The 14,870-nt window shown below is 52.7% G+C and overlaps 1 protein-coding gene and 1 pseudogene across 3 annotated transcripts in view; both read left to right on the forward strand.

Annotated features, from left to right (window-relative positions):
• The first annotated feature begins 10,788 nt into the window (after positions 1–10,788).
• On the forward strand, positions 10,789–13,646 carry LOC131745525 (large ribosomal subunit protein eL22 pseudogene; annotated as a pseudogene).
• A 79-nt stretch (positions 13,647–13,725) lies between these two features.
• Positions 13,726–14,870, forward strand: part of CBFB (core-binding factor subunit beta) — a 62,586-nt gene continuing 61,441 nt past the window's right edge. For 2 of the 3 annotated variants that reach the window (XM_059045989.2, XM_067019672.1), the window contains exons 1-2: positions 13,769–14,132; positions 14,361–14,447. In XM_059045989.2, the coding sequence (XP_058901972.1) occupies positions 14,055–14,132; positions 14,361–14,447 (165 nt within the window). In that variant the 5' untranslated portion in view covers positions 13,769–14,054. Of the gene's footprint in view, positions 14,133–14,360; positions 14,448–14,870 lie in introns of all 3 variants that reach the window. The other variant, XM_059045988.2, reaches the window with a different exon arrangement.

The raw sequence follows: 14,870 nt of genomic DNA on the forward strand, positions 1-14,870 counted from the left end.
CCTTCGCTGGGATCCCCCGATGGCCACCCAGAGTCCTTCCTAAATCCCCTGCCAGACCCTACCCCGCAGGGAGCGGTTCTCAGAACTGATTAGATCTTGGTGAAGACCCCAGGACACTTCTGTGGCTTTTCTCCAAGTTTACCTCGGCTCGCCCGGGCCACTATGAGCACGGAGGCGCACCGCTGCAAAGCTGGCCTAGGAACCGGGCGCGCACACGCGTCTCCTGCGGGCCCCCGCGGCTCAGCTCGTCCCTTTATCTCCTCCAACACCCCGAGATCCCCACCCACTGAAGCAGCAATTACCGGCCGTGGCGGCTGGGAAAGGGCCAATTAGTGCGGGAGACGCAGCCCCTCGGCTGTGCCCGCGCTGACCGCAGCCCCGCAGCGCCGCCGCCGCCTTCCCTGCCCGGCAGACAGCGCCTGCCGCCTGGGAGCCCCGGGGGACGCGCCGTCCGGCCTCCAGCCAACTGCAGTGATGGATCCAGGCGCCTGGCGTGGGGCCAGAGCCCGGGCGGACGCGAGGGCGCCGGGAGCTGCAACTCACCATCGCTGGGTGGTGGGGGTGAGCGGAACGGGGCCTCCCTCCCTGTGAGTGCTCCTGCACCCCCGACGGCCTGCGCCCCGGCGCCTGCCTTCTTCAATAGCCAGGCAGGCGGGCTGCAGCGGCGCAGCGACGGGAGGGCGGGCGGGTGTGGGGGCCGGGGGTGGGGGAGGCCCTCTTACAGCCTCAAGGTCCTTTGACTTCGGGACCTCCAAAGCTCTGGCCTAGGCTGGCCGAGCCCAGAGCAGTTCCCTGTTGGAGGCCTTAGCAGGATCTGGCTTTAGAAAGCCTCGGCTTGTGCTTGATTAAAGCTCCCGTGCAAGAGGAGGTGGGCAGAAGGGTGGGTGGGCAGTGCGGGGCCACAGGTCTCTCTCACTGATGCATGAATGCATGGACTTCCTCTGCTGGGTCCCTGCCCGGCACAACCTGCCTCACCCACCTGTAGGCTTTGGGAGACCCAAGAGGGATCAGTCTTGGCCTCCAGGAGCCCTTAGGCTGTGGGCAGAAGCTCCAGGGGCTTGGCTGGGATCCCAAGCTAATGGAAACTCTGCGGTCCAGGGAGGCTTCAGGTGAAGGAAAGGGGCAGGCGCTACCACTTAAAGTCTTCCCCTTCCCCCAACTGACTCCTTTTCGGCCCAAGCTGGACACACTGGGGCCCTGTACTGAGGGACAAGGTGGGCCTAAGCCCAGGACACACTCTGGATGAGGCTGAGGAAGGGAGGAAGCAGTGGGGAAGGGTTGGGCAGGAATGTTCACAAATGGGGTTCACCAAAGAGATCTACTGCAGGAGACTTCTGTTTCCCCTACCTGTGCCACAAGGGGCTGGGTTAGAGGTGCTGAGTCCCTTGACCAGTCCTGGATGCAGTAGTGTGGGGTTCAGGGTGGCTTTTTGCTTGTGCCCGCCGCCCCCTCCCGACTCAGGTCTGGCCTTGGTAGGGAAGGGCTGGGGGCCTGCCTTGTGCCCTAGAACCTCACTCAGGCCCTGGTGGGCCAGACTTCTTGTGAGGGAGAATGGATCACTTCCAAGGGAGTGAGAATTCCGCTTTCTCCATACCAAGCTCATTAGCTGTGTGTGTGGCGGGGGAAGACTGAGAAATTGGGGCATGGGGACTGAGTGAGGAAGGGAGACAATGACACAGTTAGCACCTTGGGTCCTTTGTGGAATGAGATGACAGCGCATTGAATTAAAGCATGAGGAAAGGTACAGAGACAGGTGAAAGAGACCGTGCGTGGAACAATCTGCCAAGAAAGCCAGGGAGTGGAGGAAAGAAACAGAAGCAGGTGGACACACGCCCAGACAAGCAAATGGACAGAGAGCCAGGGCGGTGCCGGGGGCTGTCCAGGCTGGAGAAGGGCAGTACCTGGGCACTCAGAAGGGGGCAGTGGGCAGGACCCTGTTTCTCATCCCGGTTGTCTGACTGCTGAGACCCTTGGGGGCATGATGGAAAGGGTCATCTGCAAAGGCTGTGGGAGCACAGGGCTGACCTGTCTTGGGTTGGGTTGGGGTGTCAGGAGGGCTTCCAGGAGGAGCACCTGAAAGGACCAGTAGGAAAGACTGGAGGGGATGGAGGTGGAGAGGGAGGGGGAGCTGCGTCAGAGGCACAGCAGAGGGACAGGCCTGGAGGCAGGAATTAGCCTGTTCCATCCCAACAGTTCCGCGTCATTTTGGCCCACACAGGAAGGCTAAAAGAGGAACCAGGCCCAGAGCTGGAGGACCAGTCCTGTAAGCCTGGGAGAGAGCACGGCCTCTACCCTGAGGTACTGGGGAGCCATGGGAAGGACATGTCCTGGTCAGGCTTATCTTCCAGAAGGAGGTTACAGAGTACAGAGCAACTGGAGGAGGAGAGGGTAGAAGTGGGGAGGCCGGGGGAGGGTGGTGCAGAACTGGACAGTGAGTTCTGGACATGGAACAGAGCAAACAATTTCATAAAGCGGATGGGCGAGGTCAACTCGGAACATCCCCTCTCCCCCATCCACAGGTGGGGCCCTGGCTCAGAGCTCTCCCACCCAGCCCAGCCTGGGAACTCATGTGAACCCTCCCCAGGGCCTGGGGTATCTCTGCCCCAACCAGGTGGGACCAGGAAAAGCCCCAAGAGGGAGTCCAGTCCAAGGTGAGGGCACAGGCAGGGCCAGGTATTGCTGAGGAAGCTCCCCCCTCCACACCCCCCCACCCCGCATAAGCTAATCAAGATAGTACTGTAGGGCTTCCCTGGTGGCGCAGTGGTTGAGAGTCCGCCTGCCGATGCAGGGGACACAGTTTTGTGCCCTGGTCCGGGAAGATCCCACATGCCGCGGAGCGGCTGGGCCCGTGAGCCATGGCCACTGAGCCTGTGCGTCCGGAGCCTGTGCTCCTCAACAGGAGAGGCCACAACAGTGAGGGGCCCACGTACCACACACACACAAAAAAAATAGTACTGTAGCCTACTGCCACTGACCCTCTATCATTGCAATGATAGATCCATGGCCACGAGGGGTTGAGTTTGGGCCTATTTGTCTGTGGAGGAAATCAGAAGGGGAGGAAGGTCCATGTGAGCCCTGAAAGAACTCAGAGGCTGAGAGCAGGTGGCCTCACAGAGCAGAGGTCAACATATCTCTTTCAGGCAGAGTCTCGGAGCTGTGTGTTCCTGTCTGGGCTTGTTCCTCTGTGTGTGTCCTCAAGCAAGCTACTTGCCTATCTAGGCCTGGTTTCTGCTCTTCAGTGCCCTGGGAGCAATCTCTGGGGTAGGACATGCTCCAGCCCCGGGCCCTTCCAGTTATAGTCCAGGACTCCTGTCTACTCCCAGCCTGTTCAGCCGTAGGTGCTATGGAGGAGCATGCCTGTGGCTTCACCAAGGAGTCACTGGGTGATCATTACATATCTTCCACTGTGAAGGAGCAAGGACCCTTTTGAAGGGGAGCCTGAAGGTGGAAGAAAAGCCTTTCAGGAAATTAGCACTAGTGCCGGGAAAATTCATCAAAAGCTGACAGAGGCTCCTGGTGCTGATTCATGTCTCTTGCCTAAGGAGCAGCTCTTCTGGCCTGAGGGAAGGACTGGTAGCTTCCAGGGCCTTCCAAAGACCCCAGATCCAAGACTCCAAAACGCTGGCCCTGTTGCTGGGACTCTCATCATCTGGTGGGGACACCACCATGAGTTTTTTGCTCCTGAATCATGGGATTCTACAGTGCTAGGAAAGGCTTCTGATGGACAGGGGACTTGGGTTTGAATACAACTGTTCCTTCTGCTGTGTGATCTCAGACACTCGGTGGGCCTCTCTGATCCTCTCTGCCAGGAGGAATTCTGACCTTGCCTGCCTTCTAGGTGACCAATACATCTATAATACTCAGCATATCTGGGAAAAGAATAATTTTTCGAAGAGGGAGGATGGAACCATATCCAAACAACTCTTGGTAGTGGGACCAAGGCAGCAGGGAAACAGTCTGGATGTGGACCTCATTATTCTGGTGGCACAGACCTCCCTCCCACTTCCAGGTATTATGGAAGCCAGAAGAGCTGTTGCAAGACACACCTCCAGGGAGCACCATTTACCTGGTTTACAGTGTGAATGAGCCCCAGGATGTTACCTGAGCTCCATGCCCTGCCTCCTCTGAACTTGCCACCTACACGCACAAGTACACCACCCATGCCTCAGAGGAGGCTCTGATGGGATCTCTTGGTTACCACCTAACCCACAGCATCCACACTGGACAGTCTTTGCAACTTCGTCCTCCCCTCCAGCTTGTCCATGTTTACCTTCACCTCCCAGAACTGGTCCGGCCACCAGGCCAGCCAGATCATGTGAAGCAGAATCCTTCGAAGGGGCTATGGATGTAGCAGAGCCCAGAGCCACAGGGAATCCCTTCCAGGGCCACTCTGACCCTGGCACTGCCACTGTCTCTGGCTCAGCTACAAAAGGAGGCACACCACAGGCAGCTATCCTCTGCTCTAGGAGATCATTAACTTCCCAGCCTTGTAAAGCCAGCTTCCTTTCTCAGGCCCTTCTAAGCTCATTTTATGTTTTTTGTTTTCGAGGGGGTTTCTTTTGGCCACACTGTGAGGCATGTGGGATCTTAGCTCCCTGACCGGGGATCGAACCGACGCCCCCTGCAGTGGAAGCATGGAGTCTTAACCACTGGATGGCCAAGGAAGCCGCCTCATTTTATGGTATTTTGACTGGACCTTGTATGGACTCCAGTCCAACATTTACAGCTGGATTTTTATCGAAGTATGAAGTTGTACAAATCCTAGAATTTCAGAGCTAGAAAGGACCTTAAAGATTGTCATAGGCTTCCCTGGTGGCGCAGTGGTTGAGAGTCCACCTGCCGGTGCAGGGGACACGGGTTCGTGCCCTGGTCCGGGAAGATCCCACATGCCGCGGAGCGGCTGGGCCCGTGAGCCATGGCCGCTGAGCCTGTGCGTCCGGAGCCTGTGCTCCGCAACGGGAGAGGCCACAACAGTGAGGCCCGCATACCACAAAAAAAAAAAAAAAAAAAAAAAAAGATTGTCATAGCCACCATGCTTTGAGAGTTTATAACTTTGTGTCAGACATTTTGTACAGAAGTTTTTGACTGCCCAGTACATCCTTACCTTTTCCTATGACATCACCCTGTCCACAGAGATTCACAGTGTCCACACTTCAGGGATGAGCACGTAACCCAAACTTAGCCAATTAAAGTCAATCCCAAGATTTTTGTGGGAATATCAGGAAAGTGTAGTCCTTACCTCTTGAAGGTGAGTCAGCATGTGAATGAAGCTAAAACAGAACAAAGAGACTGAGAGAGAGAGACAGACAGACAGACAGATAGAGACAGAGAGAGAGACAGAGACAGATTTCTGGTTTCAGTGCTTGAACACCTGGATCTAGCCATGCCTGAACCAAGAATTTTCAATTAAATGAGCTGGTACATTCCCTTTTTTTGTGGAAGTTAGTTTTAATTGGGTTTTTGTCACTCGAAGCCAAAACAGTCCTGACAGGTATGAGTAGATGTCTCTGTCCTCAATTTTTTGATTAGAAATCTGAGGAACCAGCTAGCTCTGGGTTCTCAGGCAAGTCAGTAAAGCTCTCTGACATCAGGTTGCTCTGACAAAGATTGAAAGGACTGAATTTCTTCAACTTCAGGACTCCTTTGCTCTCCTGGGATCTCTGTAGCTACCTGGCCACATGCCCTTAAAAGAATCAATCACTTGTTCTGAGCCTCAATTTTCTGAGCTACAAAATAGGACAGTCATTCCTTCCCTCCTCACCTTGGGAGAGTCCAGTGAGAAAGTGTTTGGAAAATTGCTTGTAAGCAAATGTTATGTAGTGTGCATGTTATACAAAGGAGGAATCTCAGCTCATACCAGACAACCATTGTTGTCCCCAAATGGCTCATATCACTTCCAAAACAGTTTTTTAATGCTTTTAAAAATAAAACTTAAGACATTAAAACATATTTATAAAGAAGGCTTACCCACAGCATCTCATTGGGCAGGATCTAGCTCAGGACAGGCCCAGGTAAAGTAAGGGATGTGGCACTGAGTGAAGCTTGCTTGGGAATCACTCTTTGTCACTGCTGAGCTCTCTAGTAAGCTTTACCTTCAGGCTGTTTTTTGTTTTGTTTTGTTTTAATAACTTTATTTATTTATTTTTTGAGGCTGCGTTGGGTCTTCATTGCTGCACATGGGCTTTTCCTAGTGGCAAGTGGGGGCTACTCTTCATTGCGGTGCATGGGCTTCTCTTTGTGGTGGCTTCTCTTGTTGCGGAGCATGGGCTCTAGGCATGTGGGCTTCAGTAGTTGTGGCACATGGGCTCAGTAGTTGTGGCTCGTGGGCTCTAGAGTGCAGTAGTTGTGGTGCAGAAGCTTAGTTGCTCCACAGCACGTGGGATCCTCCCAGACCAGGGCTCAAACCTGTGTCCCCTGCATTGGAAGGCAGATTCTTAACCACTGCGCCACGAGGGAAGTGCCACAGGCTGTTTTTTAAGGAGTGCCCTTGAGATCAGAACCTGTTGATGAGAGAGGAAGGAAGCAGAACTGGGTGGAGAGAGAAGCCAAGCTCCACTGCAGGCCCAACAACAGCTTCAGCTGACTCCACGGGGAGCTTTAGAGCTATTATGACCCATCAGCATTGCCCTGCTGGGCCTTTACAATCCCGTCTTGATCAGCCATTGGATGTGAGCTGCCCAGGAAGGAAGAGTGACCTGCAGGTAGCTCTCTGCAGCTCAGGAAATCCCTGAGGGGGATAAGAGCATCCCAGCTGCTGGGGTAACAAGTCCTTCACTGAAGAGGGATCTGGGTGGTGCATCTCTGTGTCCATGTTAATAATCACCAACACTACTCCAGCTGCAAGGCATGCTGGGAGCTCCCCTTGGGCAGGAGGGAGCAAGATGAAGTTAACATAAGGTGGGGCTGGGGAAGCTACCAAGACTGTGAGGTGTCCTTGAGGAGGTTGCATTTAGCCTCCAGGGCAGGCTAAGGGGAGGGGATGCTACGGGGCAGTCATTCTGCCCAGCACAGTTGAGAAAGATTTCTCAGAGCCCTCTGAACCCACATTTAACGAAAGCGTATAAATTTGCTTGGCTGAGAAGGGGAAAGAAGCAAGCTAAACAGAGGAAGTTAGGCAGGGCTGGAACAGTCTGAAGCTGAACTCCTTGACCATTCACTCAGAAGTGTCATCTAGAGGAAGAGGGCTATTGTCTGCTTTATTAATTATTCCTCATGTTCCTAGAGGGAAGGCAGGCCAGTGAGGTGGACATGGGCTAGTAATTCTGTCTGCCTATTTATAAGGCAATGTTACAGCATGATGGGAAACCCTGCCTGCAAGGATGGTTTAGAGCTTGGCAAATTTGGGAAAGAATCCAAGAACAGGGCAAGGTGTCAAGGTATCAGCAGAGAGACAAAAGGAGAGATGGTAAAAGAGGATGCATTTGGACTCAAGAGTTGATGAATGAGCCAGAAGTGAGTGTTGAATTATTCAACCTGCTTTATTGATCCATTGATCTCTCTCTGCAGGTCTTGGTTTATTCTTGGTTGGCATTTCCTGTGTCTGAGATAGTGAGAAGAGAAATGGAGGGAGGAGGGAACAGATTTTTAAGACTCAAGAAGAGAGAAGAGGCAGTGCCAAAGAAAAATTTGGCTACAGGTATCAGGAACCGTAAAATGCCTGTGTCTTTTGACATAGTGGATCTATTTCTGGAAATTGACCCTAAAAACACTATCCAAAACTTGTAAGAAAAAGCCTTAAGCACCACGATGTTCACAGAAGCCTTATTTTATAACAGTGAATAATGGGAAACAACCTAAATAGATGTCCGACAATAGGGGATCAGCCAAGATGCCATTAGGAGTTTTATATGATTACGCGGGAAAATACTTATGCCATAGGATTAGGTCATAATGGAACATTCAAAACTGTACATATAGAATGTCATAGCTGGGTGAAGAAATGTGGATAGAAAGAGGCCAAAGAAAATACACTGAAATGTTAGCAATGATTGTTTTGAAGTGGTGGACTCTCTTCTTTTCCTATATTTCCTAAATTTTCTACAATAAATACACACAAGTTTTAAATAATTAAAACGAAATGTAAGGGTGGAGTGAGAGACGCTCATATGAGGCCTGCACAGAAGTAAAATAAACACGAATTAGTGGGGAGCCAACGGCTTCCAGAACCCAGGGTACTGCTGTGTTCTAGGTGTGCTGACCATCTCCCTGGCATACTGAATGGACACAACAGAGAGAATGAGGTGACACTGTGGTGCAGTCACTCTGCAGAGGACAATCAAAGGCCCCTGAACTCATATTTAAAGAAAAAGTATGAGTTTTCCCAGCAGAGAAAAGGGAGGAAGTCATGCTCAGTAGAGGGAACAGTCAGAGCAAAGGCACTGAGGCATGTGGGAAACGCAGGCAGGCCAGGGTGGCTGGATTACAGGGTGCCCTGGGGAGAAATGATGGGAGACGTGGGATTGGGAAGGAAAGTGATGACTGTCAGGGGATCACGAATGCTGCGCTGAGGGACTTTGCCTCTCAGCCATAGGCAAACCGGAGACTTGGGGGAGGGGTTTAAGCAGGAGGGCACTGTGGTTAGAGCGCCGCATTCTCCAGTTCGCTAGTGTAGTCTGTTTCCCATCACCCTCCAGAAACTTGGAGAGTAGGGGAGGGGAAGGGGAGCAGTCCAGCAGCCGTCACAGACGGTCAGCCAGGCCTCCTGACACCAGCCTGGCCCTCTTCCCACCACCCCAGGTTCAGTCCCTATCCCCAGCCATCCAGACAAACTCCTCCACCTCCCATGACAAAGAGGCTCATTTGGAGCCTGGGCAAGATTTGCAAACGTCAAACTTGTAATTACAAGGATGAAATCATCTGGTTCCTTTTAAGCAAACGGGTTTATTGATCCCAACACTGAAGAAATGCTCTTCTGGGGAAACTTGCTCCTCTCTGCTTTCCTCTCCCTCTGGGATGGCTGAGCTGATGGAGGGAGTGTGGCAGGGCAGTTAAGAAGCGGGAAAACCTCCCGGAGGGGAAATTCTTAAGGGCCTAAGGCTGAATTGTATGGTATGTAAATTATATCTCCAAAATATTATTTAGGGCTCAGGAAACTGCCTCATTTAGGCAGTTGATACCCTCATCCTGGACTTAAGCTCATCTCCATCCAAAAACTAGAAGCTGGGGAGAGCCAGGCTTTAGTGGCTCTGTGCCAGCCCCTAATTCTCCTTCTCTCCCACCCCCCTCAACATTCATTTGTGGCTCCAGATCCTATTTCAGCTTCAAGATGGTACACTATTTCCTCACTAACTGACGGAAAACTGTTTCTCTAGGAAATAGTGCACCAGTGGCTCAGGGACCTGGAAGGACGTCACCCTCACTTTGAGGAGAGGCAGGTGTGGGTGGCAGCTAACACCAGATCTGTATAAAGCCATCCTTTCTGCTGGACCTGGGAGGCAGGATGTCTAGTCCTTGACCTTCCAAGCCAAGGAGGGGCAAACAGTTGGGCTCAGGGGGCAGGAATGTCCAGCCATCAAGGGCAAGAGCCACGTCCTGCCTCAAGGCCCACAGTAGGACCCCTTCATTCAACCCGTTGGGGCCCCTCTGGGAGCATGGTAGGGTGCTTCAGGAGGAATGACCCCAGCCACAGCTCTCCACAAGCTCGCAGTTCAGTTAAGGAGACAAGCAGGACTTTTGGCATCTCTACCGGTACAGGCCTTGGAATGGAATGGTTAAGGGCACCAGCCCCTCTGAACCCCAGTTTCCTGATCTGTAGAACAGGGTTAATAACAGCAAACTTGCAGGATTATGGTGAGGAGTGGACAAAGAGGATACACCCCCAAAGGCTTAGCCATTTCATTATCTCTCATGGGTCAGGGTCTTGTCCATGTCCTGTGGTCACTTATTTACCTTTTCAGAGCCTTTATTTCCTTATCTGTCAGACAGGGACAAGGAGGACTGTCTTAGAAGGTGGTTGTGGGAATTAACTGACATAAGGGGCATAAAAGCACCCAGTTCAGAGCTTCACAGTTGGGCCAGACAATTAAGGGTTCCCTCAATACCCTACTCAGGGGTATTGTGCTTTCTCTGCCCACCCACTCAAGATCAGTGGGAGCAGCTGCCCACTGGGAAAGTAGGAGAGAGGAGGCCCTGGGCTGACGGAATCCTTAGGAAAGGAAGGCTCCAAGCAGCAGGGCTTCAGAGAATTCAGCCAGGTTTGTGGGGTTGGGAGGGTGTTTCTAGGCAATGAACAGACACCCTCAGGCTTCCATCTGTGGGCCCTACTAGAGCTGGCTCTTAGCAAACTCCTTCACTGGGTGGTGCCTGGACCAATCCATACCCATCTGGACAGAAGCACAGAGCTAAATATACCTGATGTAGGTGAAATTTTCCTTTATTAATTTCCTTTAATCCAGTTTTTAAAATAAGTGAAAAAATATTAACAACCACCAAAAAAAGGCATACAGAGGTCAGTCGAGGAGATGGCCTCCTTCAGCCTGCGGCTCGTTTCCCGGTCACCCTGGCCGGTTGGACGCCAGACGATGGCGAGTGTGGGCTACCCTGTGGCCTGGAGTTGCCAAAGGCGGTCTGTGGTGCTGCTGTTCTGGGTCTGCCTGGCAGACTTTCCCATCCCTTTCCTTCAGGACGTCATTCCCCACCCCCGTGAGGCTGACACTTAGAGTCCTCTGTCCTGCTCTGAACTCCCACTGCCCCTAGTCCTGCCCCCTTGAGCCTAGAAGGGATTTGTCTTGACCATGACCTTTTCCTTGTCAAAAAAGTTCACGGGGGCTTTCTGCCTCTGCTGCTGCCATGGCCCCTGTGAAAAAGCTTGTGGCGAAGGGGGACCAAAAAAGAAGCTAGTACTGAAGTTTACCCTTGACTGCATCCACCCTGTAAAAGATGGAATCATGGATGCTGCCAATTTTGAGCAGTTTCTTTAGGAGAGAACCAAAGTGAATGGAAAAGCTGGGAATCTTGGTGGAGGGGTTGTAACAATCAAAAGAAGCAAGAGCAGGATCACTGTAATGTCTGAGGTGCCTTCTCCCAAAAGGTATTTGTAATATCTCACCAAAAAATATTTCAAAAAGAATAATCTACATGATTGGTTATGCGTAGTTGCTAACAGCAAAGAGAGTTACGAACTGTGTTTCTTCCAGATTAATCAAGATGAAGAAGAGGAGGAAGATGAGGATTAAAATTCAACTATCTGGAATATTTTGTATGAGTTCTTGAATAAAACTTGGGAACAACAACAACAAGAAGTTCATGTCTGTCTGAGCATCTAGGCCAGCCACCCTAGTGAGATTTCAACTTTTATTTATTCCACATTTCCCAGGGCAGAAACGATTATTGCTAGAATCCAAACACCAAGGTCAGCTGCACGTCCGTGAGCCCTACCTGGACCCACTGTGGAGTAAGAGTGCTTCCCTATGAATCATCTTTTGGAGACAGAAATGAAAGGTTTTACACAAATGTCTACCTGAACAGAATGTGGTGGTGTTGCATGGTATCACATGGGATATCCTTTTTTCCTGCTATAGAAGTCAACAGCAGAAACTGTTCCCCAGACCACAGTCCATATTGACTGAGACTAAACTCATCATCTTCCTCTCATTTAAACAATGGCTGTGTTGTCCTAGTGCCCGAAGGTCTTCTTAGTTGAACCGGAAAGACTTAAAGGAGAAGAAGCAGATGGATGAAAACTTCTACTCCTTGTGAGTGACTTCGTTCTGCCTTGGTAACTTGGGGTAGAGGCTGCCTCACTTACCTCCCAACATAAAGTGCCGATGTTTTAAGGCTGGTTGTATCCACACTTTGTGCTGATGTGAAGTTTCCCCCTTCAGCTGCACCAGAATCTTTAGGCAGTAAAACTAAAATGGCACCTTTTGCCAGATGTAGCTGATTCAAAATGTTCAGCGGGCCCACCATGTACTACTCTGACTCCCTCCTTTTGGGAAAACTGCTCTTCCCTTCTTTCAACCATCAGCTTCTCTCTGAAGCTGCCAATCTCAGGCCCCCAATCCGCGATGGGAGAGCATGTGGCATAAGTTGGCCAGTGTCATCACATCTGCCTGGAAATGGTGATTTTGGCAGAGGGGAGAGTATGACCCAGACTGGGCCAATCTGGGAGATGGAGACTTTGGAGATGGAGAAGTGGCTGCTCCCATCCTTTGTCAGGAAATGAATGCCATTGAAGAGAGGCTGAGAGAATTAGCAGTGAGAAGCAATGGAGAAACGAAGAGTTCCTCTCTGTGATTTGTTTACTTAAAGTAAAACTGACAACTTTTTAGCTTTAAGTTTTTTTGAATTGGTTTTCAGTCACTTGCAATTGAAAGACACCTGAGGGAAAGATTCTGGGATAGCTGGAGGCCCAACAACAGTAGATGGTGACATCCATAACTATGTATACCCTTTCTGTTTGTGTACCTTCACACTGGCTAGGTGTAGGCCAGGGAGCATGCCCTTAGAAGGAGTTGATTCTATGTTTGCTATTCAGAAAGAGTGTGTTTGTTAAAACCACCAGCCTACAGGTTTGATTTTGCTGAAAATTCTCTGCCTGACCTTGGGCAATCAGTCACTAACTGGACCTCAGGGTGAACAACCAATCCAGTTTGCCAGGGACTGAGTGGTTTCCTGGGACATGGGACCTTCACTGCTAAAACCAGGATACTCCATCATCCTAGCTCAGTTCCATATCCGTAAAAACGAGATTGGATTGGACTAGAAAGGGGTGGGAAAGTCTGCCAAATCCTGCATTCAGGCAGACATTGCCAACTGCCCTTGGCACTAATTCCTGTGAGCTTAAGTGTATCCTCACAATCCTTTGCAATAAGGCCAGCTACTGTCAATCAGAGTTGGCACCTATTTGTCATACTTGGACTGAGTTTTTGACAAGCTGAGATTTTAAGGATCAGAATTTATTGAAGACCAACTTTGAGTCAAGCTCTGCCATAAATCCCATATCAGGCTCTCTCCAGCTTGGGCTAAATGACTTCCCTAGAACTTGCAGATCTTGTTTTTTAGAATTTGCACATTTGTGTAAATATATGAACTGGTATTGGGTTATATAAGTCAGCTTGTTCTTTAGAAACTTAAATTTATTGAGTGCTCATCATGTGCTAGAATTACATAAAGGCTCTCATGCTAACACCGCGAGCTTGTGAGTGCCTGCATTTTGGAAAAAAGCAAACTGAGGCTTAGCGCGGTCCAGTGCCTATCTAAGGGCCTCAGCCAGCAGGCAGGGGAGTTGAGTAAGATCCCATTCGAGGCCCTTCTGACTCCAACAGCTCCGACCTTTCCACCATGATGCGGATTCAGATGGATTCTTTGGTCTTTTTCCACCTTTAGTCTTTGATGTGCATAGCCTACACCCCTCCCGGTCGGTTCTCGGACGCAAAGTCTCCAAGGACTTAAGTTTCCTCGCGTTCACGTGACATTCTGGGGTTACTCCGCGCTGCTGTGGAGCCCAAAAGTTCCAGTGGAAAGGAAGAACCCGCACGGGCCGCTCCCTGTCTCCAAGAACCGGGCAGATCCCCACCGGACGATTCCATACCAAGTGGCCCGCGGGCGGTCCAGGGGAAGAGGGCCGCGCCGCGGGAGGAGCTCCGCTTCGCTGCAGCCCAGCGGCGCCGAGGACAGACGGGCAGCGCATGCGCGGCGCGGAGTTGTGAATGGTGCGTTTTGTTTGCTGGAGTTTGGGGCGGGCGGGCGCGCGAGGAGGAGGGGTGGGGCCGACGGGGGCGGGTCGGGCGGGCTAGCGAGGTGGGCGGTGAGAGGAAGTGGCGGCGGCGGCGGCGGCGGCGGCCGGAGGCGGCGAGTACTGGGTCCGCGCGGGCGGTAGGCAACGGCTGAGGCGGCGGCGGCGGCGGCGGCGGCGGCGGCGTGGGCTGGGCTCGAGCGGGCGGCGGCACCTCAGACTCCCGGCGCGGGAGCCCACGCGGGCGGGCGCCTGAAACAAAGAGAAGCGAGAGTCAGGGCGCCGCGGGTGCGCGGTCAGTCGGTCAGCGCAGAGCCGGCCAGCGGGTGCCCGCGGAAGCCCGGAGCCCGGCCGGCCGGCGCAGCCTCAGGGCGGGAAGATGCCGCGCGTCGTGCCCGACCAGAGAAGCAAGTTCGAGAACGAGGAGTTCTTCAGGAAGCTGAGCCGCGAATGTGAGGTGAGGCAGGCGGGCGGCGGGGAGGCCGCGGCGCGCCCCGAGCGGGCCCGGGCGGAGAAAAGTTTGGGCGGCGCTGCTCCCGGGAACCCCGCGCCGGCGCGCCTGCGGAGGGGCAGTCTCGCCCGGGCAGCCATCTGCCCGCAGACTCTGGTTGCCCTTATCGGTGCCGCGCGGGACGGGCGGCATCGCGGATTTGGCTTCTGATTTCGGGCCGTCTCTGCCTTGCAGATTAAGTACACGGGCTTCAGGGACCGGCCCCACGAGGAGCGCCAGGCGCGCTTCCAGAACGCCTGCCGCGACGGCCGCTCGGAAATCGTAAGTCGGCGGGGCAGGGGGCCGGGGGCACGGGGGAGCGAGCCGCGCGCGGGTCACTTGTTGCGCGGGGGCCGCCGCGGCCCACGCTGGTTCCGGACGGCGCCGCGGACGCCGCGGCTCCCGGAACTGAGCGGGCGCCGTCTCACTTCCTACTCGGGATTCAAAATGCGAAATCAGACACTGGCGGGCCGCGTCCTCGCGGGGAGACGCTTCCCCGTGGTTCTCGGCGGGTGAATTATGTTTCCCAGACACGACTCGGCAAACACTTTGCCGCGAGTGGAACTCAAACCGGAGCCCATCTAAATAAGGAAAGGTCGTTGTATAGGCTGTGACACTGATTAAAGAAAGGGTCGGTTAGTAGGAAGAAAACACCCTTACGGAAAAAATTGGGCTTCGTTCAAGGTTCTGATTCTTGGGCGATAG

The sequence above is a fragment of the Kogia breviceps genome, chromosome 18 (assembly GCF_026419965.1).
Source record: "Kogia breviceps isolate mKogBre1 chromosome 18, mKogBre1 haplotype 1, whole genome shotgun sequence".
Classification (NCBI taxonomy): domain Eukaryota; kingdom Metazoa; phylum Chordata; class Mammalia; order Artiodactyla; family Physeteridae; genus Kogia; species Kogia breviceps.